The 26,861-nt window shown below is 38.5% G+C and overlaps 1 protein-coding gene and 1 long non-coding RNA gene across 4 annotated transcripts in view; one reads left to right on the top strand and one right to left on the bottom strand.

Annotated features, from left to right (window-relative positions):
- The window catches only part of LOC116156944 (uncharacterized), a 69,971-nt gene extending 52,894 nt beyond the window's left edge, over positions 1-17,077 (bottom strand). For both annotated transcript variants that reach the window (XR_010383766.1, XR_004140904.2), the window contains exon 1: positions 16,391-17,077. This is a non-coding gene — a long non-coding RNA (uncharacterized LOC116156944). The remainder of the gene's footprint in view (positions 1-16,390) is intronic.
- A 138-nt stretch (positions 17,078-17,215) lies between these two features.
- SH3GLB1 (SH3 domain containing GRB2 like, endophilin B1) overlaps positions 17,216-26,861 on the top strand; it is a 31,889-nt gene continuing 22,243 nt past the window's right edge. For both annotated transcript variants that reach the window (XM_031465527.2, XM_064493374.1), the window contains exons 1-2: positions 17,216-17,509; positions 26,298-26,439. In XM_031465527.2, the coding sequence (XP_031321387.1) occupies positions 17,438-17,509; positions 26,298-26,439 (214 nt within the window). In that variant the 5' untranslated portion in view covers positions 17,216-17,437. The remainder of the gene's footprint in view (positions 17,510-26,297; positions 26,440-26,861) is intronic.

Below are 26,861 nucleotides of genomic sequence, written 5' to 3'. Positions count from 1 at the left end.
AAAAATGCTCAATACCGCTATCAATTCAGAGAAATGCAAATTAAAACTAAAATGAGGTATCACCTCATACCAGTCAGAATGGTCATCTTAAAAAGTCCACAAATGATGACTGCTGGAGAGGGTGTGGAGAAAAGGAAACTCTCCTATACTGTTAGTGGGAATATAGTTTGGTGCAGCTATTATGGAAAATAGTATAGAGATTCCTCAAAAAACTAAAAATAGACTTACATGATCCAGCAATCCCTCTCCTGGGCATATATCTAGAGGGAACTCTAATTTGAAAAGATACCTGCACCCCAGTGTTCACAGCAGCACTATTTACAATAGCTAAGATTTATTTTTAACATTTTTTAATTGAATTATAGTCATTTTACAATGTTGTGTCAAATTCCAGTGTAGAGCACAATTTTTCAGCCATATATGAACATACATACATTCATTGTCACAATAGCTAAGATATAGAAACCACCTAAATGTCCATTGACAGATGACTGGATAAAGAAGCTGTGTTATATTTATACAATGGAATACTACTCAGCCATAAAAAAGAATAAAATAATGCCATTTGCAGCAACATGGATGGACCTGGAGATCATCATTCTAAGTGAAGTAAGCCAGAAAGAGAAAGAGAAATAACATGATATCACTTATATATGGAATCTGAAAAAAAAAAGACACAAAAGAACTTATTTACAAAACAAATAGACTCACAGACATAGAAAACAAACTTACGGTTACCAGCGGGGAAAGGGGGTGGGAGGGGATAAATTGGGAGTTTGAGATTTGCATATACTAACAACTATATAAAATAGATAAACAACAAATTTCTTCTGTATAGCACAAGGAGCTATATTTAATATCTCATAGTAACCTATAATGAAAAAGAATATGAAAAGGAATATATGTATTACATTGACATAGCATTGTAAACTGACTATAATTCAACTAAAAAAAAAAGAGTAGGCTATGTCAAGAATTTCAGATTAATCATTTTATCATAGGTATAATAAAAGCCATTTGAAGTATTTAAACAGAGAGAGACATATAATAAGCAAATAATATAATATAATAATAGATTTCACATATGAATGATATTGTGTTATTTTTTCTTTCTCTTTCTGGCTTACTTCACTTAGTATGGTGATCTCCAGGTCCATGTGTGTTGCTGCAAATGGCATTATTTTATTCTTTTTTATGGCTGAGTAGTGTTCCATTGTATAAATATAACACAGCTTCTTTATCCAGTCATCTGTCAATGGACATTTAGGTGGTTTCCTTATCTTAGCTATTGCATATAGTGCTGCTATGAACATTGGGCTGCATGTATCTTTTCAAATTAGAGTTCCCTTCAGATATATGCCCAGGAGTGGGATTGCTGGATCATATGGTAAGTCTATTTTTAGTATTTTGAGGAATCTCCATACTGTTTCCCATAATGGCTGCACCAAACTGCATTCCCACCAACAATGGAGGAGGGTTCCCTTTTAGGAGAGTATTTCAATAGCCCAAACAATAGATGGTTTGCTGTCAATGATTATCGTGGCTGCTGTCAAGATGGATTTTGAAAGCAGACTGAGATCTTGGTGACGAGTTGGATATTGGAAGGGAGCCAGGCATGAGGGACAAGAAAAGATGGAAAATATTCCCAGATTTCCATCTTGAACAACTGAGCAAATGAAGGCATTAAGATGAGAAAGTGGAGAAAGAACAGATTTGAGAGTAAGACTAAGCCTTTATTATAAAAAAAAAAAACTCAGAAACATTTAGTTATTTACTTACAAATAAAATTTTTCACATACAGAGTCATTAGACTGTTGTCACGGAACAAGGGCAAAAAGTGTACCTGTGAGGAAAAAATGGCAGAAAGTCTAGGAAGACTTCACAGGTAAACTAATTAGCTAATAGCAAAGGGTTCAATCTAGGCAGTCCGTCCTTGTGAAGGCTGTCAGGGATAACAAAGAAAACAATTTCAGTTGTATTGGATTTTCCCCAAACCCTGACTGTCCGCTGCGGACCGTATGTGGCAGACTGTCCAAAGGTAATGTCTATCAAGGCCCTTCCATTAGCATCTCTACCTTAGCTGAGCCAGGCCTGCATCATTTCCCTCATCAGTATTTCTCAGCTCCCTGGTTTCTGTCAAAACGTTGAAAAATGAAAATTTCACCATGAGGGTTTGGTTCCTTTTCTGACTTAATATTATTAGATGTTAACTCAAAATAATAGATGTGACGCAGCATTTTATTTTATTTTATTTTGCATTGTAGCCAGAGTTCTCTTCCTATAACAATAAAATGGAATTAGCATTTTACGTGTCTAGATTTGATTCTATTGGACTGGCTGACTAGATGAGCCAGGAAGAATCAGGCAGGATCTTGTAGGACAGATTACAGATTTTGTTCTTTATTCTAAGAATACTGAAAAAACCACTAAAGGTTTCAATCAAGTAAGTATTATGATTAGAATCTGAATTTTATGATATTTATGAGACGTTGGAAAGTTGCCACTGACTGGGCATTTGTTTTAGCTATGAAAATAGTGTTGTGATTACATTTAACCAAAAAAGAAAAAAAAAGCTCTTATCTTTTAAAGAATTACATGCTGAAATATTAGTGGATGAAATGAGAGAAAAAATTGAGAGTCTTCTATGTATACATAGACACACAGGAATGAAGGCGATATCTGTAGTATAAAGTGAGAAGAATAGAGGAATAAGGATGATGCCTCAAGGAACTTCATGTATTAAAGACGAAGAGATGAGGATGAGCAAAGAAACCAAAGAGTAGCTATTTGAGAAGTGAAAGAAAGTCAGGGAAGTGTTAGGTCATGGAAGCCAAAGGAAGAGAGGTTTCAAGAAGGAAATAATGTGTGTGAAGTATATAACACAGTGCCTCCCATACGGTAAATCTCAGTAAGTACTGCATTTATTATGACGAGGGATAGGAAGGATGCAGTGCAGAATCATTAGCAATGGTAAGAGATCAAGACAGGGAAACCACTGGTGACTTTAAGGAGAAGAATTCCTGTGGAATTGAGGGAGAAGAAGCTACATTAGAGTGGTTTCAGAGGTAAATGGGAGATAGACATTGAGACACTGGACAGAATCATTTTAAGATGGTTGACTGACAGGGGAAGGAGGTACATAAGGTAGGAGTGGAACAGGATTTTGAGAGTGAAAAGAGGCAGTATTTGGTTTTGTACCAATTAGAGGGAAGAGGAGTTAAAAAGAAGTAAAGACTTAAGTATGTTTAAATACTGGAAAGGAACTTGTAGAAAGGAAGAACATGAAAACATAGGAAAGAAAATGTTTAATATATGGGCCCTAAAAAGGTGGGAAAGGTAGGATCCAGAATTCACAGAGAAAGAACTGATCTTTGATGGGCAGAGGGACATCTCTTTTACTGTAACAGGAGGGGAGAAATGATAGTAGATGTAGGCAGGCTAGAAGGGATGTTTTCATTCTCCCTTCTCTAGGAAAACAATTCTCTGGAGCCGATTCAGTGGCCTTTAAGTATCCAAATCTGTGGAATTTCCTGTTCTCATTTTCTGGTGCAATATTTAATACTGTAGATCATTCTTTTTCTTAAAACTCCCTCTTCTCTTTTAAAATATATTTCAAGTAGACAAAAAAAGTCTAAAAATTATATAATGAATGCCCATGCACACTGGCTTAAAAAATACAAATGAAGCTCTAACTCCATTCTCATCTCTTCTCCCACAGTAAATCACTATTTCGAGTTAGGTGTTTCTCATTCCAGTGCTCGTTTTTATAATTTTACCACTTACATGTACTGCATATGATACATATATAATATATATACACAAATATACTTTTAAACAATGTATAGAATTTAATGTGGATATTTTGGTCTTTCAGCGACAATCTGAAACGTAAGTTTTCTCAGATTTGTCTGAAAACTGTCATTATTTGGAACTATTAAGTGATAGTTTAGTTGTATATTAAATTCTAAGTGTATTTCCTCAGCTCTTTGAAGTAACTAACTTCTGGGTTCTACTGCTGTTCTTGAGAAAGTTGCTGCTGCTCTATTGCTGATCTAATAGTTACTTCTTTGCAAGTAATCTGTCTTTTACATCTGATTCCTTTCTAGATTTATCTTTGCCTTTGCAGTATTCCAATTTTACAATCTACCTAGAGCCTATTTCTTATTTATTTTGCTTGAGACTCCTGATTACTGACCTTGAGACATTATTTCATCAAGTCTTTGAAATTTTGAAATTATCAACCATTATCTCATCAAATTTGTCTCTCTCCTTTTTTATCTTATTTTCTGGAAATCTTGTTGGATAATATACTGAACCTTCTCACCCTTTCCTCGTTTTTCTTAATTCATACTTTTCACTCCGTATTTCTTCATGCTGCATCTTTGTTTAATTTCCTCAGAACTACTTCATTTGCCAATATCTCTTCATCTATATCTAATAAGGTATTAATCAGTCCATAAGATTTTTAATTTAATGACTGTATTTTATATTTCCAAATGTGTTCTATTTTTTTTTAATGTCCATTCTTATTTCCACAGTATCTTACTCTTTTCTTTAGGTTTTAACCTTCCATTCCTTCTCACTGTATATATATATGTATCCTGGTGGAAATCTTATCTGTCACATCTACGCAAAAACTCCGACTGTACCTTTAACCTAGTGCTCTTTCCCAAACATTAATTACATATTTCCAACTGCCTTTTAAACGTTATTAGATGTCTCCTGTCTCAGGCTGTGAGGTTTACCTGACTACTCTGTGTGTAGTAGAGTAATAATGTGTCCTTTCTGTGACTTTCTATAGCAATTATCTGTTCTGCTCAATTAATACTTGTGGCATCACACAGCCGCACAGCATAGGCTTTCTTTGCACGTGAACAAAACTAGATTATATGTCCTTGGAGCACAACGATCACATTTTGTGCTTCTTAGCAAGACTTCTGGATGTGCTTAACTCCACCACAAGCACCTGAATGCATTCAAAGCTAGAATTTCTTAGATTTGACTTTTCATAATATCTTATGTATACGTGTCCTTTGATAGAAGGAACAAGCTTATATTGGTTGGTGTCCTCTATTGAATTTACCACAGGGACTGCTCACAATAGGTGTTTGTTAGTTGATCTGATTGGTAAGCAACAGATAAGTGGGTCCTTTTGAAATTTTCCTTGGGAACCACTTCTTTTGGTGATATTGTTTCCTTATTTCCATACTTCAAAGCATCAGTGGATAAGTGATATGTACCTTTCAGTATAGGATGCTTATTGCTAATATGAGTCATTTAGCCTAAATTACAACAATGTGTGCCTATTATATTACTCTTTCTTTAAGTCTTCATCCTAAGTCACAAATATGATTAGCTAAATTATAAAAAAATTTATAAATAAGCTTTATTTTATAGTGGAATTAGTATTCAGTTCTTCCAGTAAGAACTTGGAAAAAAGACCAAGATACTTCTAGAAACACTTTGGAAGATAATAATATTGCCATTAACCTAGCACTTTTACTCAGGAACAAAGAATGTGGCAAATTAAATTATTCCAAGATCCTAAGCACAATAGGAAAAAAATTATGTCATTTTGAGGTGAGGGAGTTTTGGCTTTTTGGCTAATAACTATGGTAAGCCATGTGGACTGTGTCAAAAGCTGGTTTGTTTCTTTTTTCACTTGAAATATAATGCAGATTTAATCATATATTAATCTTCAAATATGAAATATTAGACAAAATTAATTAGGTAACTTACTGTCACATATTAAATTTTAGAGAAGAAACTAGAATTTTTTTTCTTTCTTCCCTCTGTCTTTTATTCAATGTATACATTCCTGTTGTAAAATACTATAGCAGTTTTTAAGTATACAAGTTAACTGTGAAAGTTCCTCTTTATCCTCCTTTTCTCTCTGTCGCTTTCTCTATGTGTACCATTCCGTATCAGTGTAGGTGCATAAATATATATATGTGTAAAAATAAGATTTTTTTTATAATAAATAAATGGAATCACACTGTAGGTATGTTATATCACTTGCTTTTTTCTCTTAACAATATAGACATTTTTTCCATTTTAGTACAAACTTCTCTCAATTCTTTTAGTAAGTGTATAGTATTCCTCATTATGAATGCACTGTAAGTCATCAAATTATTTCCTTACTGATTAATATTTAAATTGTTTCCAACTTTTTAGTATTAAAAACATGTTACCAAAAAAAATCTTTGTATACTTCTCTTCGAATAAACAAGTCTTTGGATAGATTTCTACAGGTAGAGTTGCTGGGTCAAAGATCTTGTATATTTTAAATTTTGATACATATGCAAATCACCATTCCAAATGTCTTTATTAATGTATAGTTCCTTCCACAGTGTATGAGGCTGCTTATTTTCCTACATCCTCCAGTGACACTGAACATTAATGCTGATTCTCTGTTTAACTCCCTACTGAAAGTAGAAATAATAAAAGCAATAAAAGTTTGTGGGGAGACAAAGGAAAGGCTAAATAAAATATGAGTTCTCATTATCGCATCTTTAATATAATAATTAATAGATAATATCTACGATTGAAACAAGCAGTCAAAGGGGGGGAAACCAGTCACACAAAATGACTCCAGTGACTCCAAGAGGCATCTTTTAGGATCTAATACCTCTTGTGGAAAAGAAATAATATGAGACTTAGCTATTCATTTTTCATTCTAGTTTTTTGTTTCTGTTAAATTTAAGTAAATTTAATTTAATACCTTTTATAACTCTCTATCTTTAATAATGTCTCTTTCCCTTTTTTATCTTTCTGTATCTCTCTCACTCATCCTTCATCTATATTTATATAGAAAGAGATTTTCACCAGATGTTAATACTGGCTATTTCTGGGTGGTGGTTCTGGGTTGCTGGTTGCTTTCTTTGTCAATTCCTATTCCATTTGAATATTTTAATGAAAGTGCATTAAATCAATAAAGTTGCTACTCTAAAATCAAAAAATTAAAATATGAAAGAAATATTATATATAAGTATATGTACGCACACAGGCATGCGTACACACACACAGGCGTGCGTGCACACACAGACTGAAACTCCAAGCAGTAAAGACATTCACAAAATGAAAAGTGAAATCCTCTAACTTTTCCCACTCTCACCCCACTGTACCTTTTCCCAAGATAACCACTGCAAAAAGCTTCTTAAAATTCCTTTTATTAGGGAACCCTCCTACACTGTTGGTGGGAATACAGTTTGGTGCAGCCATTATGGGAAACAGTATGGAGATTCCTCAAAAAACTAAAAAAAAAAAGACTTACCATATGATCCAGCAATCCCACCCCTGGGCATATATCCAGAAGGAACTCTAATTTGAAAAGATACATGCAGCCTAATGTTCACAGCAGCACTAAATACAATAGCCGAAACATGGGAATAACCTAAATGTCCTTCAACAGATGACTGAATAAAGAAGCTCTGATATATTTATACAACAGAATTCTACTCAGCCATAAAAAATAATAAAATAATGCCATTTGCAGCAACACGGATAGACCTGGAGATCGCTATACTAAGTGAAGTAAGCCAGAAAGAGAAAGGAAAATAACATATGATATCACTCATATGCAGAGTCTAAAAAAAATAAGACACAAATGAACCTACTTACAAAACAAAAACTGGCTCACAGGCATAGAAAACAAACTTACGGTTACCAGAGGGGAAGAAGGGTGGGAAGGGATAAATTGAGAGTTAGAGATGTGCAGATATTAACTACTAAATACAAAATAGATAAATGATAAGTTTATACTGTATAGCACAGGGAACTATATTCAATATCTTATAGTAACCTATAATGAAAAAGAATATGAAAAGGAATACGTGTATGTATACGTATGACTGAAACATTATGCTGTGCACCAGACATTGACACGTTGTAAACTGACTATATATCAATAAAAAAAGAAAAAATTTTCTTTTATTTAAAAAGTTGTGCATATACAATGTACTTATATATACATAACACACAGAATTTTTTTTTTTTACCTAAAAAGATTCACACACTGTTCCATACCTTATTTTTTTTTATTATTATAGCTTGGAAATCTTTCCATATCAGCGCTTTGAGACACACGTGTTCACTGCCAGTCCTTGCGGTCACATTCACATAGTGTTGACAATGCTCCATGAGTAAAGAATTCCAGCAGACCAACGAGAGTACAAGGTAAGTGTGTATGGAAGCTGTCAACCACTTACACTGAAAATGTGAGAGAAAGAAAGGGCATAGTTCTTCTTCCTTTCAGCCCTTCCTTACTCATCATTAAGCCAAAGGTAGAGATTACTGGTAGAATGTGCATATATCAAGAAGTTAAATTTTTAAAATTGAGTTAGTTTTGTGCAGCATTTCCACTCTTTTGGTAAGAATGAAATACAAGTGTATGGACACACTAAGAATTACATACTGTATAATTTCAGTGTTTATGCATGCATGTTAAATGCTCATATATGCATTTTAAAACTGGCACTGTACAATATGAAGATGCATGGTAAAATTCACACTAATTTTTTTTTTTTTTTTTTTTTTTTTGCTCAGAATGACATTAAGTAGCAAATAAAAAGCACTATGAAATTTGAGAGACCACAGAAGGTACTTCTGTACCTTTGGCACATTTCTCCTACTTCTTGAATAAGGGATTCTGCGCTTTCATTTTGCACTGAGCCCTGCAGGTTATGCTGCGAGCCCTGTTTATCGGCCTGATGCTGCAAGGAAGCTGCAGTGTAGCAGACAGGACCCAGGAGACTCAGTTCTTGCTCCACAGTAGCATGGCAGATATTCACAGTTGTATGTCCTATAACTGGTCTCCCCTTCTTCCTTGCTAACTGTGTCCCCATGTTAGCATGTTCAGCATGACAACAGCCTTATTTTTTAAAAATGGGTATTTTTTTAACAAAGGCACACTGCATTTACCAAATTCTATTACTTTTACAAGGAACCAAATGACCCAAGTCTGACAAACGAGATATAAATCAGTTTACTAAGTGGGGCTTATGAAAAAGCCTTCATTTTCTTGATTTAAAAAAAAAAAAAAAGAGAAAGCAGACTCAGTTGACATAGTGCCTTTTGCCTTCACCTTTCATCTTTTTTCTGCCTTTAAGACATATGTGACGCCTAGAAATACAGGAGCCATCTTGAGAATGAGGATGAACGCTGCATGTTAAGAATAGCTAAAAGACATAGAAAGCTGCCAACCTCTGAACTTCTTAGTAGGTGAGAAGGTATACCCCTATTTTGGTTAGTCACTGTACCCAGGTTTCTGTAACTTGTGCTGAACACGATCAATCCCTAATACAGGCCGATGAGCTAACATGAAAACTCTTCCGTTACAAACTCCTGGTAATTCCAGGTAAAGTGCAAAAAATATATTTTAATACATATTTGAGCTTACAAAAAAGACAGAGAAATAGTTAGGTGGCAGAAATAAAGAAGGAACTGAACACTAGAGCCAGGATCACACACTATGACCCTATATTGAGAGGGAAGGCAGTTGGACGAGGAGGGTGCTTGAATCTTTAAACCCGTGTGGTAGCCAGAGATAAGAATTTGGGCCCTTGCTGCGAGCAGAAATTAGAAACTGCGAACCCCTCCTATGCACTTCCCTTGTGCACATCAACTAAACATCTGCGAGTTCCATACCCTCAGGGAAAAGGCACCCCCGCCACAGCAAGACGACAAGGAAGATTTTCTATCATGGAATGAGTTCTGAAAAGAGGGGAAAAGTTCTCCCCAAAGAATTTATTATCATGATTTGTATTCCCACTGATAGGGTTTCAAATTTACAATATCTAAATGATCTTGGAACGTCTAAGCCCAGAAAGAAATTCATATAAAAATTGGTCACTATAATTTTTTGTAAGTTTGAAATTGTTTCAATATTTAAAAAGAAAACCACTCTGAAGTGCGTAGGAGAGGCTGGGACACAATCTCACCATAAACCCCCCTCCCAGCATGGCAACCCAGAATCAGGAAGGAATTCAAACCCAGAGCTTCTTACTGAGATGCAAAGGTGTGGAACCCCTCGTCAGGCACCTCAGCTTTTAAGACCTGCACCTGAGAGATGAGCTTTGAAAACCGGTGGGGTTTGAATACACGAGGCCCACAAGACTGAGAAATGGCTCTTACAAGGCTGAGTGCGAGGACCCATCCTCCCCAGGGCCCAGCTCAGAGACAGCCAATAGCAAAGTGAAAAGGCTCACTCTGTTCATATTAAAGCATTGGCCTGAGGGGCAGGCATCTCATTTAACTCACACATCTGCAAACCTGCTGAATCACTCTCTGGGGACAAAGGCAGATGGACCTCACCTTTGTGCGCTCCCCCTGCATTGCTTTAGCCAGTGGACACAATCTCTCTTTTTCTCTCTTTCCAGTGCACACCATCTTTACACTCCCCCTCTGCCTCACTACAGACAGTAGGCACTATCTCCCCACTGTCCCTCTACAGTGCTCCGGATCACCAGTATCTCCCAGAAGGAGTTTTTACACAGGTCTGGGGCTCTGATTTATGCAGCTGTGGCCCAGGGGATGCCCCTTGATTGCCTGGTTCCAGAGGCCAGGGGAGCTTGTATTCCTGGGCCCAGAGGGACTGTAACAATCAGAGAGGCGGCACTTGGAAGGCTACCACCCCGGGGCATTGCCCAGACAGCAGGCTAAAACACACCTCCAGTCTGTGAAAGGGCTTCAGCCTGAGGCGCGGGCTTCTGGCTTGACACGTATCAGGCGGCCTAAGAAGTGCTCTCAGGGAATACAGCCTGGTGGACGGAATCTTTGCACAACTCCTCTGCCTTCATCCAAGTCACCAGTATTTCCCAGAAAGGAATGTATGCCTTTGTCAGGCACCTCATTTTTGATGCTGCTACACAGGACACCTCTAGGTGAGCTGGCTCTAGTGGCCAGTGGGGCTTATGCTTGCAAGTCTTATAAGACTGTGACCAATGGAAAAAGAGTTCGTAAACAGACACCACCCCTAGAGCACAGGGAGAGGCAACAGCCTCTCTGTGAAAGAAATCCATCAGCTAAACATCACCGATGCAGCCCGAGAAGCAGGCTTCTAGCTGAACACATTAAGGGCTGACTGTGATCCTTTCCACAGAGCTCACAGGGCAGGTGCTGCCTTGTGCTCTCCCCCTGCCGTGCACCTGAGTGCCAGTGTCCTGGAGGGGAATGCTTACACACATCTGGTCCCCTGGTTTTTAGTGTCTAGTGCCCGGGTTTTCGAGGCTGCTGTCCAGATGATGCCCCTTGACAGCGTGGCTCTTGAGGCCAGGGGTCTTGTGTTCCCGGATCCCCTGAAGGCAACAGCCTGACAGTTCTTGACAGGCTACTGCACAGACAACAGACTGAAAGACATCCCCAGTCTTTTTCTGAAAGAAGCCTATCTTCTTGTCCTGGAGTTGTGGTCACATGGGTTAGGCACACACCCAGGGGCCTACAGAGCTTCTGTCAGGGAACGCAGGCCGGTGGACACCATATTTGCACTGCCTGACTACATCTCACCAGTTATCTCTCAGAAAAGAGCTTATACACTCATCTAGGGCCCTGCTTTTAATGACTGCCACCCAGGGGAGACCTTGAGATTGTCTGATTCTGGTGAACAGTGGGGCTTACACTTGTGGACGCCCAGCACTGTATATATTCGCATACTTTAACAGTTGGTGTCTGGGGGTCTGGCTTCAAATCAGCCTGCATTTAGGTGCTGACTGAAATTCTCTCCTTTGGGACACTGACAGGTCTTGGCACACTCTCAACTACTGAGAACTATTAAAAATACAACAAGTTCCTTGGACAGTCACAAAGGTCTGAGAGACAACCAAGGGCTAGGGCGGGGTTTGTCTACTACATGAAGCCACTACGTCATGAACGTGAGAGGCGGCTGTTTCACCTAATGCAGAGACCAGCAGAGAGTCATACAACCCACCAAGAGTGAGTCAGGAAGAAACAGAAAATCTGAACAGGCTGATTTCTAGTGAGGAGACTGAATCAGGAATCAAAAACCTCCCAACAACTAAATGTACAGGACCAAACGACTTCACTGGTGAATTCTACCAAACATTCATAGAAGAATGTCAATCCTTTTCAAACTCTTCCAAAAAATAGAAGAGGAAATGCTTCCAAATTCATCTTTTGGGGTTAACATTACCCTGATACCAAAATCAGACAAGGACACTACAGGAAAAGAAAATTAGAGGCCAATACATCTAATGAACATAGATGCAAAAACCCTCAACAAAACCTTAGCAAACTCAATTCAACAATATAGTAAAAGGATTGTATACCATGACCAAGAGGGATTTATTCCATGGATGCAAGAATGGCTTAATATCCACAAATCAATGTAATACACCACATTAACAAAAGGAAGGATAAAAATCATATGATCATCTCAATAGATGCAAAAAAAAAGCATTCGATAAAACCCAACACTCATTTATGATAAAAACTCTTAACAAAGTGGGTATAGAGAGAGCATACCTCAACATCATAAAGGCCATATGTGAGAAGCCCACAGCTAACGTCATACTCAGTGGTGAAAAGCTGAAAACACTTTCCCTAATATCAGGAATGAGACAAGGATGCCCACTCTTGCCATTTTATTCAACATAGTATTAGTAGTCCAAGCCAGAGAAATTTGGCCCAGTCCACACTCTGGGGTTGTGGTCCAGGCATCAGTTGTTTAAACTCTCCAGGTGATGCTAATATGCAGCCAAGGTTAAGAGAGCAGTAGCTCAACTCAGAAGAGAACACCTGGGATGCTTCCTTTGAAACATTTGGCACCAATGGGGGAGGAGTGTGGAGAAGGATAAAAGGTGGAAACAAGGGAATTTTATTGAAGGAGCTCCTACCAAACAACTTGATGATTTGTAATTTCTCTGCATAGAAAAAGCATCAAGGGCTAAGAGTAAGAGTATATGAGACTGAAGAAGGCATCTTAGGAGAGTGGAAAAGTTCTACAGTTTTGCAGGCTCTGCAGACAGTGTGAAAAAGTTAAGAAGTAGAAGCATTGCTACGCAGTTACAAAGATTCAACGGAAGTAAGAAATCATGCATTGGTATTAGCATCCATCTACAAGGTTGTACAATTTTCTCTAACAATGCTTGGCAGTGTGAGAGCATGAACAGAGAAAACATTCATCCAGGAATGTAGATTGATGGGTCAGAAGGGTGGAGGAAACTGAGAATACTGGTGAGAGTTAAAAATAGGGCGAATAAAAATGAGGCATAGAATCACAGGCCTGATGATGATAAGAACACACTTAAATGAGTAAAGGAGTCAAAGAGATCAAAGGAGAAGTCAAAAGGAGATTTCCAAATCTAAGATTTCAAGATAGCAGAGTACAAGGTAAGTATGGTAATAGACACCTAATGGTTCTTCCTACCCGTCCTTGCCCCCTCCAACCATTATCCACACTACCCAAAACATTTCCAAACTGAAATTCTGATCATTTCTCCCCAACCCCTCCTCCACCCGCCAACGCCTCAATCTGCCAGATGAATTCAATCAAAAGCCAGTTCAAGACGTCTTAATTATCACCTCCCCTATCCTGGTAATACCCACTTCCTCTACGCTTTCTCCCCCTTACCCAACTTTACACGCGCTTTTATAGTTCTCACGCTGTTATACTTTTTAATCTGTTTCCCCCACTAGATTCCAAATTCCTTGAAAGCTGGAACCAAGTATTAATCATCTTTAAATCCATTTTCAACACTTTTCCTGATAAATTCAACAAGTATCAGCTCTGGCATTTCTTGTTTGCTTATGCTTGTATATGCATTTTTAATGATGATTTATTTGGGGAAATCTCTTTAGGCTACTTGCCTATTACTGTGAAGCTTTATTTAGTTAAAACTTAGATAATATAATGTGCAAAGACATGTAACTGGTCACAATGCATTATGTGACCATATACTGAAGCAAATAAACAAAGGAAAGCACTAATTTCAATTCTTCCAAGTTGTGGAATTCCCACTTTTCCCTTAGGTTACCTCATTTACTGTCTGTGATGTGTGTCTATCTGATAAATGCAAGGTGGGGACACCAATGTCAATCCATATTTTTTAACTTATGAAACAAATTTGTCTATCTATTAGATAAAAATAAACACAAATCAATTTTCTAACATTTCTCTCTTCACCCCAGGGGATGATCTTGCACACCTATGAAGTGTATACACCTCCACTTTTGATGTCATTGGTCTAAACAGAATGTAACGAACACTTTGTCAGACACACACACACACAAATTAAAATACATACCATACTACCTAAAATGCCATTTTTATAAAGGTTTTTTTTTTTTTAAGCTAAAAACTTTGGGGGTGATTTCAGCACTTTTTATGAGCTTTAAAAGGTTGCTTTCCTAATATCGTGTACTGTTGAAATAAGAAGTTAGTATAGGGGACAGAAAAAGAAAGCAGTAGAAGGGGATCTGGAGCCTTTACAGAAAGACCAAGCCTTCAAACACTTAAAATTCAGGTTACTAGGTACAGACTGGAGGTGAACATTTAAGAGCACTCTGGACTCTCCCTTGGCATTCAACCATACTTAGAACTACTTATTCAATTTCTGTTCTACCAGATTAGTCATAAGCTCTGTAGAGAGCAAGGGCTGTCTGTCTCATCGCCTGCTATATTCCCAGTCACAAAAACAATGCCGCGTGGCACATAGTAGGTACTCAAAAAATATTTACTAAATGAATGAACAAAAGAATGAAGTGATATAATTGAAGTTGCCATTAAGAAACTAATCAAAGAGAACAACAACAAAAAATAAGTGTTAAACATTGAGCTTTGAGGAATACCTACAGTAAAGCCATCAGAGGTGCCAGCAGAATAGAATGAGAGAAAGTCCAGGAGGTAGCAGGAAAACCAGGAAACGTAAGGCCCTGGAAAAGGGTGTGTTCTTGGGAACTGGATGGGTAGAGTCACTGTGGAAGTCTGAAAAAGGGGTTCTGATTTATCAGGAAGATAACTGGCAACCTCAGGAATGCCGTTTAGGTATAGTTATAGAAGTGGAAGTCAACTGCATGGAATTAGGCAGGAAATTCTAAGATGGTAAGGATGGTAAGGAAATAGAGACAATACACTAGCCTCATGAATTTGTCAGTGAAACAAGAGAAACAGATTATAACTACAGAGGGCTCAACAGGAATAAGTGAAGATTTTTTTTAAGTCGGCAGAACTACAAGTTTGAGGAAGAGGATCCAGAGATTTTTCCTCTAATGGTGAATGTGGTGTTGTGATTCTTTTTGTAGAAATGGAAGTAGATTATGACAAATATACTTCACTGTGAAGACAGACATCTGGAAAGTGTTTTCCATGTAAAAATCCAAAATGGACAATAGATGAAAAACAAGATTCCTGATTACATATTTCTTTTTCTATATTTCTGGAAAAATATGTTGAGATGAAGGATAGATGGAGCAGATTCATTCTTTTGTAGTTACCTTAGGAAGAAATAGTTGTTTCTATCACGACTACGAAGAACACAAATATTTATATGTTATCTACTGTCCTTTATGATGCCATTAGGAACTAACCTTTGTGCCTTTAACACAGTCACTGCTTCTAGGACTGCTGTTTCAGTAAAATACTGGAGGCATGAATGTGAGCTCATTTCATTGCCTGCTGGGCCTGCATTTTCCCAGCCCTAATGTAACAAAAGGGCACAGCTGCACACACACACACACACAAAATACATAAAGACTTTTCTTATTTTTGAAATATTAACGTCTCGCCCTCTGTGCTTGCACCTGTTTCAGCTTAGTTTAAGCATAGGCTGTGTCATGAAGACTGCTTAAGAAGACGGTCTAAAGGAACAGGACCCTATGGGGCCTTCCGAGGACAGACCCCTTCCCCATATGCTCTGCTCTAGCTCCTCCCTGACGTACTTAGGTAATTGCATCTGATGCACATTGCCTGAATTGTTTCACAGGTGTGGAAACCCCCACCAAATAGAAGTTAACACAAGCACATAGCCCTCAGGCCGGCTGGAGCCTAAGCTCTGGCGTTAAGCCCCCTGACACCATCACATCACCTCACCATCAGCCAATCAGAGAATTACACAGGAGCTGATCACATACCCTGCGGACCCACCCCCCTTCACCCGGCCTTTAAAAGATGCTTTCTGAAACCCATCCAGGAGTTCGCCGTCTTCAGCACGAGCTGTCTGGCACTGCTTGTGTGGCGCCTTACAGTAAACGCTGCGCTACCCTTCACCACAAGCCTCTGTAAATAGATTGGCTTTACTGTGGGCCAGCGGGGTGACCCAAGTTCCCTTCAGTAACAAGACTCAGAATTACGGAGTTTTTAATAGATTTCACACCGCATTCTCATTAGTTATTAAAATTCGCCTCGCTGAATCATTAAGAGCTACCGTATCTCACTCACCCTCTTACACTTCTTTGCGTCCTCCACCTGGCACTGGATCTCGCACAGAGCAGGTACCTAGTGTTGATCCCGTAATCCCGCGTGTGCATGCTGCCTTAGCCAGCCATAAAGTCCTTCCTGCAGCAAATGGTGACGGAATTTGGAGGGGGTGGGGGAGAAATGGAGAAAGAGAAGCCCCTGGTGGCTGTCAAGTAACCCAGCTGAGAACTTCCTGCGGGCAGGGACACGCCTGTTCAGCATGGTCCCTCCAGCACAGGGCTCAGTGCAGGTACACGGCACATACTCAAGACTGCTGAATGAATGAACCGCAGCCTCGGTGGGGACATTAAATTCAATCTTATTTTGCAAACGAGAGCCACCCAGGCGTCGGAGACCAGCGGGGCGCGACGGCTACCAGATGACAGGAAACTTGGTTCTAATTTCACAGATACTGTAAATCTATGCTACAATTTCCATATTTTCTCTTAAAACAAAACGAGGGGTGTGGGTTGTCTCTGCTCTTGGTTCTCAGGGGCTTAACTGCAAACACGTAGCGCGTCAGCGGCCCCAGGTTGCGCCCCTAGTGACTAACACTACGCTCCCCGGCGGCCGACAGCGCGGAGCTCCCGGCGCGCCCCGCGGCTGGGCCGCGGCGATCCTGACGGGGTCGCTGTTCCCGCGGTAACCTCCATAAAGGCTCCGCCCCACGGCCCGCGCTCCCTCGCTCCGTTGGGTCCCGGCCCCGCACGGCCCGGACGCCAGTCGGTGCCCTGCAGGCCCTCCGCGGCCCTCCGCCGACGTTAGCGGCAGCACTCCCGGCGGGACAGACTCAGCGACTCGGCCGCCGCCGCCTGGGCGCGTGGCCGGCTCCGAGGCGCCCGGTCTCTGCCCCGCCCCACCCTCTTTCTCCCCCTTCGCGGAAACGACAGCTGCGGCGGCGGGGCTGGCGCCGCCTCCCTCCACCTACCACGTCTGCCCCCGCCGCTCTCGCCCGGCGCCCCAGCCCGGCCGCGGCGCCTCCGCCTCCCCTGTAGGTCAGCGGGCAGCTCCGCCCGGCTGCCGCCCAGGATGAACATCATGGACTTCAACGTGAAGAAGCTGGCGGCCGACGCAGGCACCTTTCTCAGTCGTGCAGTGCAGGTACCGCGGTGGGAAGCACGGCGGCGACGGCCGGGAAGGCCAGGGAGGGGTCGCCTGAGGCGGCCGCGCCCTCCGCACCGGGCTGCGCCGACCGCCGGGCGGGCCTGCGGCGGCCCGAGGCCCGGGGGACGGGCGCGGCCTGGTGCCCCTCCGGGCCCGGCGGCCGTTTTCCTCCCCGCTCATGCCCAACCGCCGCTCCCCGGGAAGCGGGGCGCAGTAGGGACGGGGCCCGGAGCTGCCTCCCGCCTCTGGAGGACACCGAGGCTCAACGCCGCCGGCCTTCCTAACCCCACGACGCCGGTGCTCGTGTGACCTCCCTCCCGGGGTGGGCGGAGGCCTGGCGGGTCCGCGGAGTAACTGAGACCGACCATTCTTGCACCACCCCCACCCTTTCCTTTCCTCCCTCGGACTCTCCTCGCCGAGCCCAAGAAGGAAGTTTCCTTTTCCTGCCCCCAACCCAGAGCGCTGCCAGCACAGTTCCCTGCAGCCCTCTCTCCCTCTCTCCGCCTAAGAGGACAGCCCCTGGGCTTGCCAGTCCGCGGGCGAAATGGAGATCGCCAGTTGGCGTCCAGACTTTGCCAAGGCCACGGAATCTGGGGGTTCTCACTCATTTTTGAAATGGGAATCACTGGCAGTAGGGCAGTGGGTCGGAGTAGGGTGGGGGGGGTGGAGATTAATATCGTGCCTATAGTGACAGTGACATGTTTCAAATACACTTTAAGGGGAAAAGTTAACTATCTCGCGGTATTCAGAAATTAAGGAAGTGCCAGTGCTAGGGAACTTGGACTGTTTTCTACAGTCATCACCCACATTATGCCAACTCGGTTAAATCTACGAGCAGATGTAAATTCACCACAACATAGGTCATAAGCAATCTGGCGTTTAAGTCAATGGCGTAGTCACAGCAACAACATTCTTTTATAAAGAGAAAACAAAAATAGTTCTCGAATATGCACATCAAGTTGACACTGAAACATAAATCACTTGGGTTGCGTTATTACTTTTCTCCTTTACCCCAATTTTATTAGCATAGTTGATCTTGCATTGCGTATTCTTGGCAAAAGTTTGGTAGAACTAGAGCAAGGTAAAGGCTGCCTACATTGTGAGCTTTTGGTGTTACCTTAGTGCTGACTCCCCATGATTCTAGATGCTGAATGCATATTTGACACTGGATAATGCCACTCTTAAATACAGCTAGATATGTTTTCAGGTACATAATCTGCATTGCTTATATAGGACACATATATTACAATTTGATTTAAATTATTGATAGCCTTGATTGTAAAAATCTCGCAAAAACTCTCAAAAGGTTTACTTCCCAAATGAATGTCAATTGCTCATTGTTTCAAATTCTCTAGGGTGGGGATGGTAGGTTAAGGTAGTCGTGAAGCAGTTGTTGCCGTGTTGTATAGACGTGATGGTAATGGCAAGCGTTTCTAATAGGATCAAATTAGAACAGACCTCTAGAAACTGTCAAGAAAGTGACAGTTCTCAATTTTTTTTTTTTTTTTTTTGGAGGAAAAGCATTTCAGGCAGAGGCAACAAGTGCAGAATCTGAGGTGGCCGGGGTGCTAGGGAGACCAGTTAGAGAGATGTGGCCAGAGGACAGGCAAAAGGTGATATGACATAAATAAGAGTGATAGCAGGTTCAGAATCTGTCCAGTGTTGGGTGTCATATTGACCCTAGGGTATGAGACAAAGATGAATCAAGGATGATTCTGAGGTTTTGGCTTGAGCCGTTTGAGAAGGGAAAAATTTCAGGAGGAACAGGCTCTTTCAATGTATCTTTTTATGTTAAGTCTGTATCTGTTAGAGGTACATTCTGAAATATTTATTTATAAACTATATCGTGTCTGAGAATTGCTTTAAAATATTTCAGAAGAAAAAATGAGGATAGTTGAAACAACGCTGGGAATATTGATAGTTGTCGATGCTAGGCTGGTTGTAGGTTCATGAGGTTTTGTTATGTTATTACACTTTTGTTTATGTTGGACATTTTCCTCAATTTTTTAAATAAAATATGTAAGGAAAACAAGATGATTCCAAAATGTAATGCGAAATTTGGAATGCTGCGTGGTAATGTTCAACAGAACACTGCCATCTCATTACAGTATTTAGTCAGTAACTGAGTTCCTACCCTAAGTTGAGCTGACATCAGTGTTGTGCCAAAGTGCCAAGTTTCATGCTAAGAATAGTGTAAGGGCCATGCCAATTACTCATTATAAGCAGTAAGAACAGTAAGAATGGAATTCAGCTTTGATTTTTCTAAATAATAATTTCTATTCAAATCAAATTATACCTTAAGGAACAGACCATTCTCTGATTGGACAACTGCCATACATTTTTTTCATTTTACTTAAGAATTATAAGTTAAAAATTAAATGTGTTCCCTGTTTTAAAATAGTTAAATCAGACTATTAAAGTATATAAATGAATCCCATCACTCCACTCTCACTCTTCTAAAATTTGTTTATAAACTTCAGTACTTTAAAAAGAATATTAAGGTAAAATGTATAAATGAATAGAAATGTTTATTCCCTGCCAGTCCAATTGTTTTTGTTGCTCTTAACTGCCTCAGTAGAATACAAAAGGATCAGGTAATTTATCCTTGATAAATTGTTACGTTAGTGATGTCTTAAAAGCTATTTATTCATTCTTAGACTCTATCTTTTCTATCTTTTCAGTCCAGATTCCTTAATTGAGCATTAAGTACTCCCTTTCAGCCTTGTCTTTTCTCTCACTCATATGTAAACACTGTATTTGTATCAAATTATTTTTTAATTTCTAAAGTATCTTGTACTTTTCTAACTCTAGACTTTTATTCATATAGTTACACTAATCTTGAATGCCCTCCACCCCCTCTATGTGGTCTTTCCTTCCCTCAAGGTATAACTTCAAGTCCACGTGAGACCACAGGAGCTTGATGTGAATTCCTGTGGCACTTTTCAATTTTGTATGATCATGTGGCATTTTTCTTCTAATGAACTGTTACATAAGGACTCTTGGAGCTCTAAAATTCTGTTACTGGCTTTCGTGTTCTTAATAAGATTGTACGTCCTGAGGAATCAACTCGGTTTCTTTCTTATTCTCTTTTACAACATCGAGCGTGGTATTTTTTTTTAAATTTTATGTCATTTTAGCCAAGCAAGTAGTTTCCATATGCAAAGTTTATTCTTTAATCATTTAGCATGTTAAATAATTATTTTTATTAGTATTTTTCTAATGTATGTGCTGACCTTGATGTTGATTAATGCTAGGCTAAAATATTAAACTCATTAATTCAATCTATGATTATTGAGCACCTCCTAGGTGCGTGGCATTGAAGGATATGAAGATGAATGAGACCCAGTTGCTGCCTTTAAGGACGTAAAAATCTAGTACCAGTTTATCTTAATTATTTCTTTGTAGTAAATATCCATTTTATGAATTACTGTTTTGACTTCATTTGGTAAATCTTTCAAGTGGGCATATTTTTAATTCAGAATTGATACTGAAACAAAACTTTGCTCACCATCTTTAAAATGATATATATACTCTTGAAAAAAAATTTCAAACTAAAATTACTTAGGAGAGGGGGTTCAACTTAATTTTCTAACATTTCCTTTGAACTGACTACTAAAGTTACACTATGAACTTCATGAACACCAGTTATTTTCTGAGGGGGAAAATGTCTTTAAACTTGAGTTGCAAGTTTGGCCTTGATCTCCCATTTAATTTTGCAAGTACGATGATGTGTCTAAGCTGGACATGAGAAATGAATATGATGCTGGGCTTCACCAGCTTCTGTCAGATCCTGTCTGGATGGAATGCCAACTTGTCTGAACACATGCCCTCCTGTAATTCTGTTTCTTTTATATAATTTAAACTGCAATAACTTCATCTTGTCTCTGAAATTTTAATAAATGTATTGCATTCAAAGTCCACACATTTTCTCATTCTGTAAAAAATCTGCGTATTTAGTGTTAACCAAAATTGTGTTCACATCCTTTGATGCTTTCGGTGCTAATTTAGTAAACTACTAGGTAGAAGATGGATTGTTAACCTAATGTTAAAATAACTGTGTATGAACTTAGAACAGTAGTTTTCAGTCTTAGCTACACTTAAAATTACCTGAGGAATCTTTACAGGCTGCACCTCAGTCCAGTTAAATTAGAATCTTTGGGATTGGATTTGGCATGAGTAGTTTTGAAAGCTCCCCCAGGTAATTCCAAAGGGCAGCCAAAACTGAGAACCAGTTGAGAAGAATCTACTCTACTGTTCACTAATCCATTCAGAATTTGTATTATACATTTATTCCCAAGAAGTTTAGGTTACTTTTAAACTATTACTTTACCCAAGGAATTGATGGTTAGAGTTTATATTAAATAGACATCTTTGATCACACAGCCTTTTAACTTTTTTTAGTAAAACAGGGTTTGGAATCCAGGCTCCTTATTTCCTACTGTAGGCTACATGCCTATCTTCCAGTAAAGGAGGGACTACAGTGCCTGGCATAATGTGGCTGGCTCAAAGACAGTCCTTTTCTTAAAGCAGTGTTAGAGAAAATAGAGAGAAAAGATAAAACTTCCTGTTCTCCAGTCATTCTACTGTGTTACTGATGAAACATTATGAAAGACTAGTACAAGAGATTACATTTTAGGGAACATTGGGTTTGGATTTCTATGAGTTAGTTATTTACATTCTGACTTTCATTGTAGCTTGTTTTCACCAAAGTTTTTAATATAATTGTTAAATAGTATGACTATATATTCATTAAAATTCATGCTTAAAATCAACTGTGGTTTATAATAAACAGCCATTATCACCAAGAGACTACAAAATCAGTAACGATTTTGGACTTAAAGATGTTGAAAACTAAAACTTTTAGGGTAAAATTTAAAATTTTGGGCAATTAGGAAAGGGATCTTTTTTTCTTTCTTGAAGAAAGAGTAAGCCTTTTGTCCTTCTGAAAAATATACCATTATTATAATTTTGTATTTGTGGTTAGGTGATGTTGTCAAGATCATAAAATCCTTGAGGGCAAGAACCATGTCATAAGCTATATGACATAATTATATATCTCACATACAGCAGAAGAAAAAATATATGTTCTCCATAAATATCGTTGATTAATAATTCTTAATTTTGTTGATATAACTCATCATTTTCTGTAAGTTATGTGTTATCTTAACATGTCAAACCTTGTGATTAACAAGGGAAAAATCCTTAAGTCCCTACAATGATAAAATCATGGGAAATATGTCTTTTACAATTATTCATTTAAATAATAAAATTTAAATTTGTAATTTCAACTTAAATACATGATAACATTAGCAATGCTCTTAAATCTCCCTCCCTTTTTTGGTTTATTCTAGCTAGGATTAAAGTTACCCTTAATTTGATGATGATTGAATATCATGTAGGAAGCAGAGGTGGGCTGTAGGGTACAGCTAACCAAAGTACTATGAACAGAGACACTGGGGCAAGGAATCACAGACTATATTTAGATAATGGTGATAGAAAATATTAATTACTTGAAATCAAGTATTTACTAGAAGGCTAGTATAGTGTAATAAAACTATGATTCAAACAGATACGAAATTTAATCCCAACACTGAAGCCTCTGAGAAAATTTTAAACCATTCTGAACCTCAACTTCTTCATCACTAAAGTTACGATTCTTACCTATATAACAAGATTTTTTTTTTTTACTATTTGATATAAAATGCACAACAATTGTTTTTCAGTATCAGAAAGTGCAAGTAAACATCAGGTAGATTTTATTACTGGTACTTAAATACATTGCTCCTGTGGGCCTTCCTACAGAACAACTATTTTCTATCTATAACCAGACTCTGTCTCACTCATACTTAAGGGCTCCTTACTGTTCTGGTTGTTTCACGTATTTTCTGTTCCTTGCTCAGACTCGTATAAGTACATGGCTTGTTGCAAATATTCAGCTTTGCTCTGTTACACATTGACACGCTTTGTCTTTTTTCACTAAAAAATTTAAAAAATGAGATACTAGTAAGGTAATGTCATGAGAATCACAAAGAAAATATTAAATAATTACACAAATAGGCCTTTTGACCTGAAGATTGTAAAGTTTTATTTTCCAAATAATTAACTCATTGTTGGTCTGAAATATTTTTTGGAGAAAACTTGCCCCAAAACCTAACCTAGTGTAAGATAAACTCAGTGACCATTTCTTTAATCAGTGTTTCTAAACATTTTTTAAGTAATTTCTAGCCTATACCTTTAATTCTAGTGCATTTCTAAAATATCCATTAAATTAAGCTCAATGTGACTTCATGTACTAAAAAAAAAAAAATAGACCTGTAGGTTTATACTGTTCATATAAAAAATATTTTTCATTTAGCGCTCCTGTAAAAGAGACCATATCTTCTAGTTCTTAGCAGAGTGCCTTGCACAAAGACTAACTTAATAAATACTGATTTTTAAATTGTGAACCTATTGATAATTGTACTAATCTGTTTTTGGTTGTTAAATATAAATTAAGAATGTCTACAAAACATTTAATACTTAATATGCATAAAAGTGGTGCTTACGATACTCTAGAATTACAACTGGAATTTAGATCAGAGGACTTCATACTCTTCCCTTAGGTCTTTAGGTAGCTCATTTCTTATCAGTTGCAGGCGAGTTGTTACCTGCTCAGAGAGGCTTTTTCTCCAACCATCCACATCTTATACTCTCAAACTCTCACTCCCTCTTCCAGGCCCAGATTGCAAACTCCTCCCGTTATGAAGCCTTCTCTAAGTCTCCTGCTCCCCACTTTACCTGCAGAATGAGCTCTTCCTTCCTCTACACTTGAATACATTGATTCACCCAGTTAATCATTCAGTCACTGGATCAAGAGACAGTAGGACCACCTATGTTGGTCCTCTCTCCACCATCTTTTTATCTCTATATTCTTATTGTCAAGTTATTTATGTACTTGTTTGTTGTCTGTCTTCCCTAGTAAACTTTGAGATTCTTTAGAGCAGAAGCCTTGTCTGTTTTTTGGCTGCTGAAACCCACATGCTTAGAATAATGCCTAACACATATGCAGGTGCTTAATAAATATTTGTTGAAGGAACAAATGAATGAAAAAATAGACATACTTTCTTACTAAGGAGCTAAGTGAAGAATTTTTCTCTACTGTTTGATCATCTTTATAGATGATGTTCACTTGGGTGTATTCCTTTCTTTCTGTCCTGTTGGTTGCTTTATCTGGGAGATAATCTATTTAAGCATGGGAGGTAGACTTCAAACATGTAAAATTCTAATGTGTGTCTTTGGGAGGTCTGTTTGTTAGAATTTTTAGGGATCTGCAAAGAATACCAGCATTCTCTCTTAAGAATTAGATTGCATAGTTACCCAACTGACCTTGCGATCTGGGTTTTGATCTTTTATCTGATGCCCCTCCTATCCTCAGTTACAATACACTGCAAGTTTATGGGTTAGGCAATAGCTTTGGAACTGCTATTCTCAGTCCCACCCATTGGGTCAGAACTTGGCTACAGACCAGTCTCTAAAAGAACTAAAGCTTTACAAAAGCTGTTGAAGCTGTTGTTTCTGGGCCTTGAACAAGGCCTTCAGTGGGGGCTGTACCAGAAGTCTAAGAATAACATTCTTAAGGACCTTTCAGCAAAAAGTGCTAACTGATAATCAATTGAAAGTATTAGACCAAGAAGGATACTGAAAGAAACAGATAATAAAACTCAGAAAAATAGAGGTGCAGAAGATATTTTAAGAAATGAGAGAGAAAAAAAGCAAGGTGAACATTATATTTTGTTAGCCAGAAATGAGTCATGACTAATGAGTATAGAGTTAGTGCTAGTGACTTACCTGTGTTATAATGGGGGGAACCACATATTCTAAAGGAAAATTATGTGTGATAAACAGCCTGAGTCATTGCTTCTAGTATTTAATTTAAAGTGTCCAGAAGTCTATATAAAATCTACACAGAAATATTTTACCTCTTTGTTATTGTATGGGCAATGCTGCCTTTCTTCAAAAACCAGTACATTCAAGATAATAAAAATTGTTATGTTGAGTATATTTAACTACATTTTGTGATCTTTAAAAGATGCCTCTGTAGTATGAATAGGATGTGTTCCAAAAATTAGTCTATAAACAATTACTGAAACATATTTTGAAGAAACAGCTTAAATGATAGCTTTCCAGAACATCCCATAAAAGCCTGTCTAAACCAGGTGCGATTAAAATGCCAGTGATGCAAAGCCACGTTAAACATACACAGCCGTTTTTAAATTCTGAATAGTAGTTACGAGACACTGAACAAAGTGATTTACATAGATACCCTTACTTAATTTTTAAAGCACTGTAAGATATGTATTGTCTGTCTTTTGTAATACAAGATACCTAAGGAAAAAATATCCAAATGCTTACTCAAGTCACACAGTTAGCAGTGCAAGCAGGATTTGAATTCAAACCCAGCAGACTCAAAGATTTTACTCCTTACCACTGTGCTGTCTACCTTTACATGTAAGAAATTTATATACTGTATATACAGGGCAGTATGCTGAACTTTCTATAGCATTCACACCAGACATTTTAGCAGAACTAAGGAGCTCTATTAACTATGGGATAGGATTATCCTAAGTGCCACAAAGGAGGTATGGATAAACTACCAGAGGGACAAAAAAAGTGGCATTCATACGCGACAGTTTACAATTATATGTCCAGGGTTGTTTGGATTTGAGTTTTCTTTTTAATTATTGATATAATTCCTAAAATGTATTTGGGGTATATTTAATTTTTTTTAATGTGTAATCAATAACAGTTCACAGAAGAAAAGCTTGGCCAGGCAGAGAAGACAGAATTGGATGCTCACTTAGAGAACCTCCTTAGCAAAGCTGAATGTACCAAAATATGGACAGAAAAAATAATGAAACAAACTGAAGTGTTATTGCAGCCAAATCCAAGTAAGAAACTTTTTACCTTTTGTGTACGTTATTGACTAATCCTATTAAAAGGCACTGTTAATAGATTTTTAAATGTTGGGGTTCTTTTTAAGTTTTAATGTCTATTGGAAAACATTTTTTGATTATGCCTTTGGAGTCTAGTTATTTTGTATGTGTGTGTTTTGTGAAGAGGGTGACATACACTTCGTTGTGTACCCTCTAACAAATTGACAAATAACGTTTTTCAGACCTTTGTAGAATCCCCTTGAAAGCTCAATTTCAGGCAACAACTTTGAATTTGAAGAGTTGTGAAGGACTGCAAAGATAAATTAATCTTCCTTTCTCAACCAGGGAAGAATTATCCCTAAATAATTAAGGAAAAATTGTATAAAAACTTAGTTGCCAACTATTTATGTGAAGTTTTATTTTTACATAAATTATTC

The sequence above is a fragment of the Camelus dromedarius genome, chromosome 14 (genome assembly GCF_036321535.1).
Source record: "Camelus dromedarius isolate mCamDro1 chromosome 14, mCamDro1.pat, whole genome shotgun sequence".
Classification (NCBI taxonomy): Eukaryota; Metazoa; Chordata; class Mammalia; order Artiodactyla; family Camelidae; genus Camelus; species Camelus dromedarius.
This window is presented reverse-complemented; position numbering and strand designations above follow the sequence as displayed.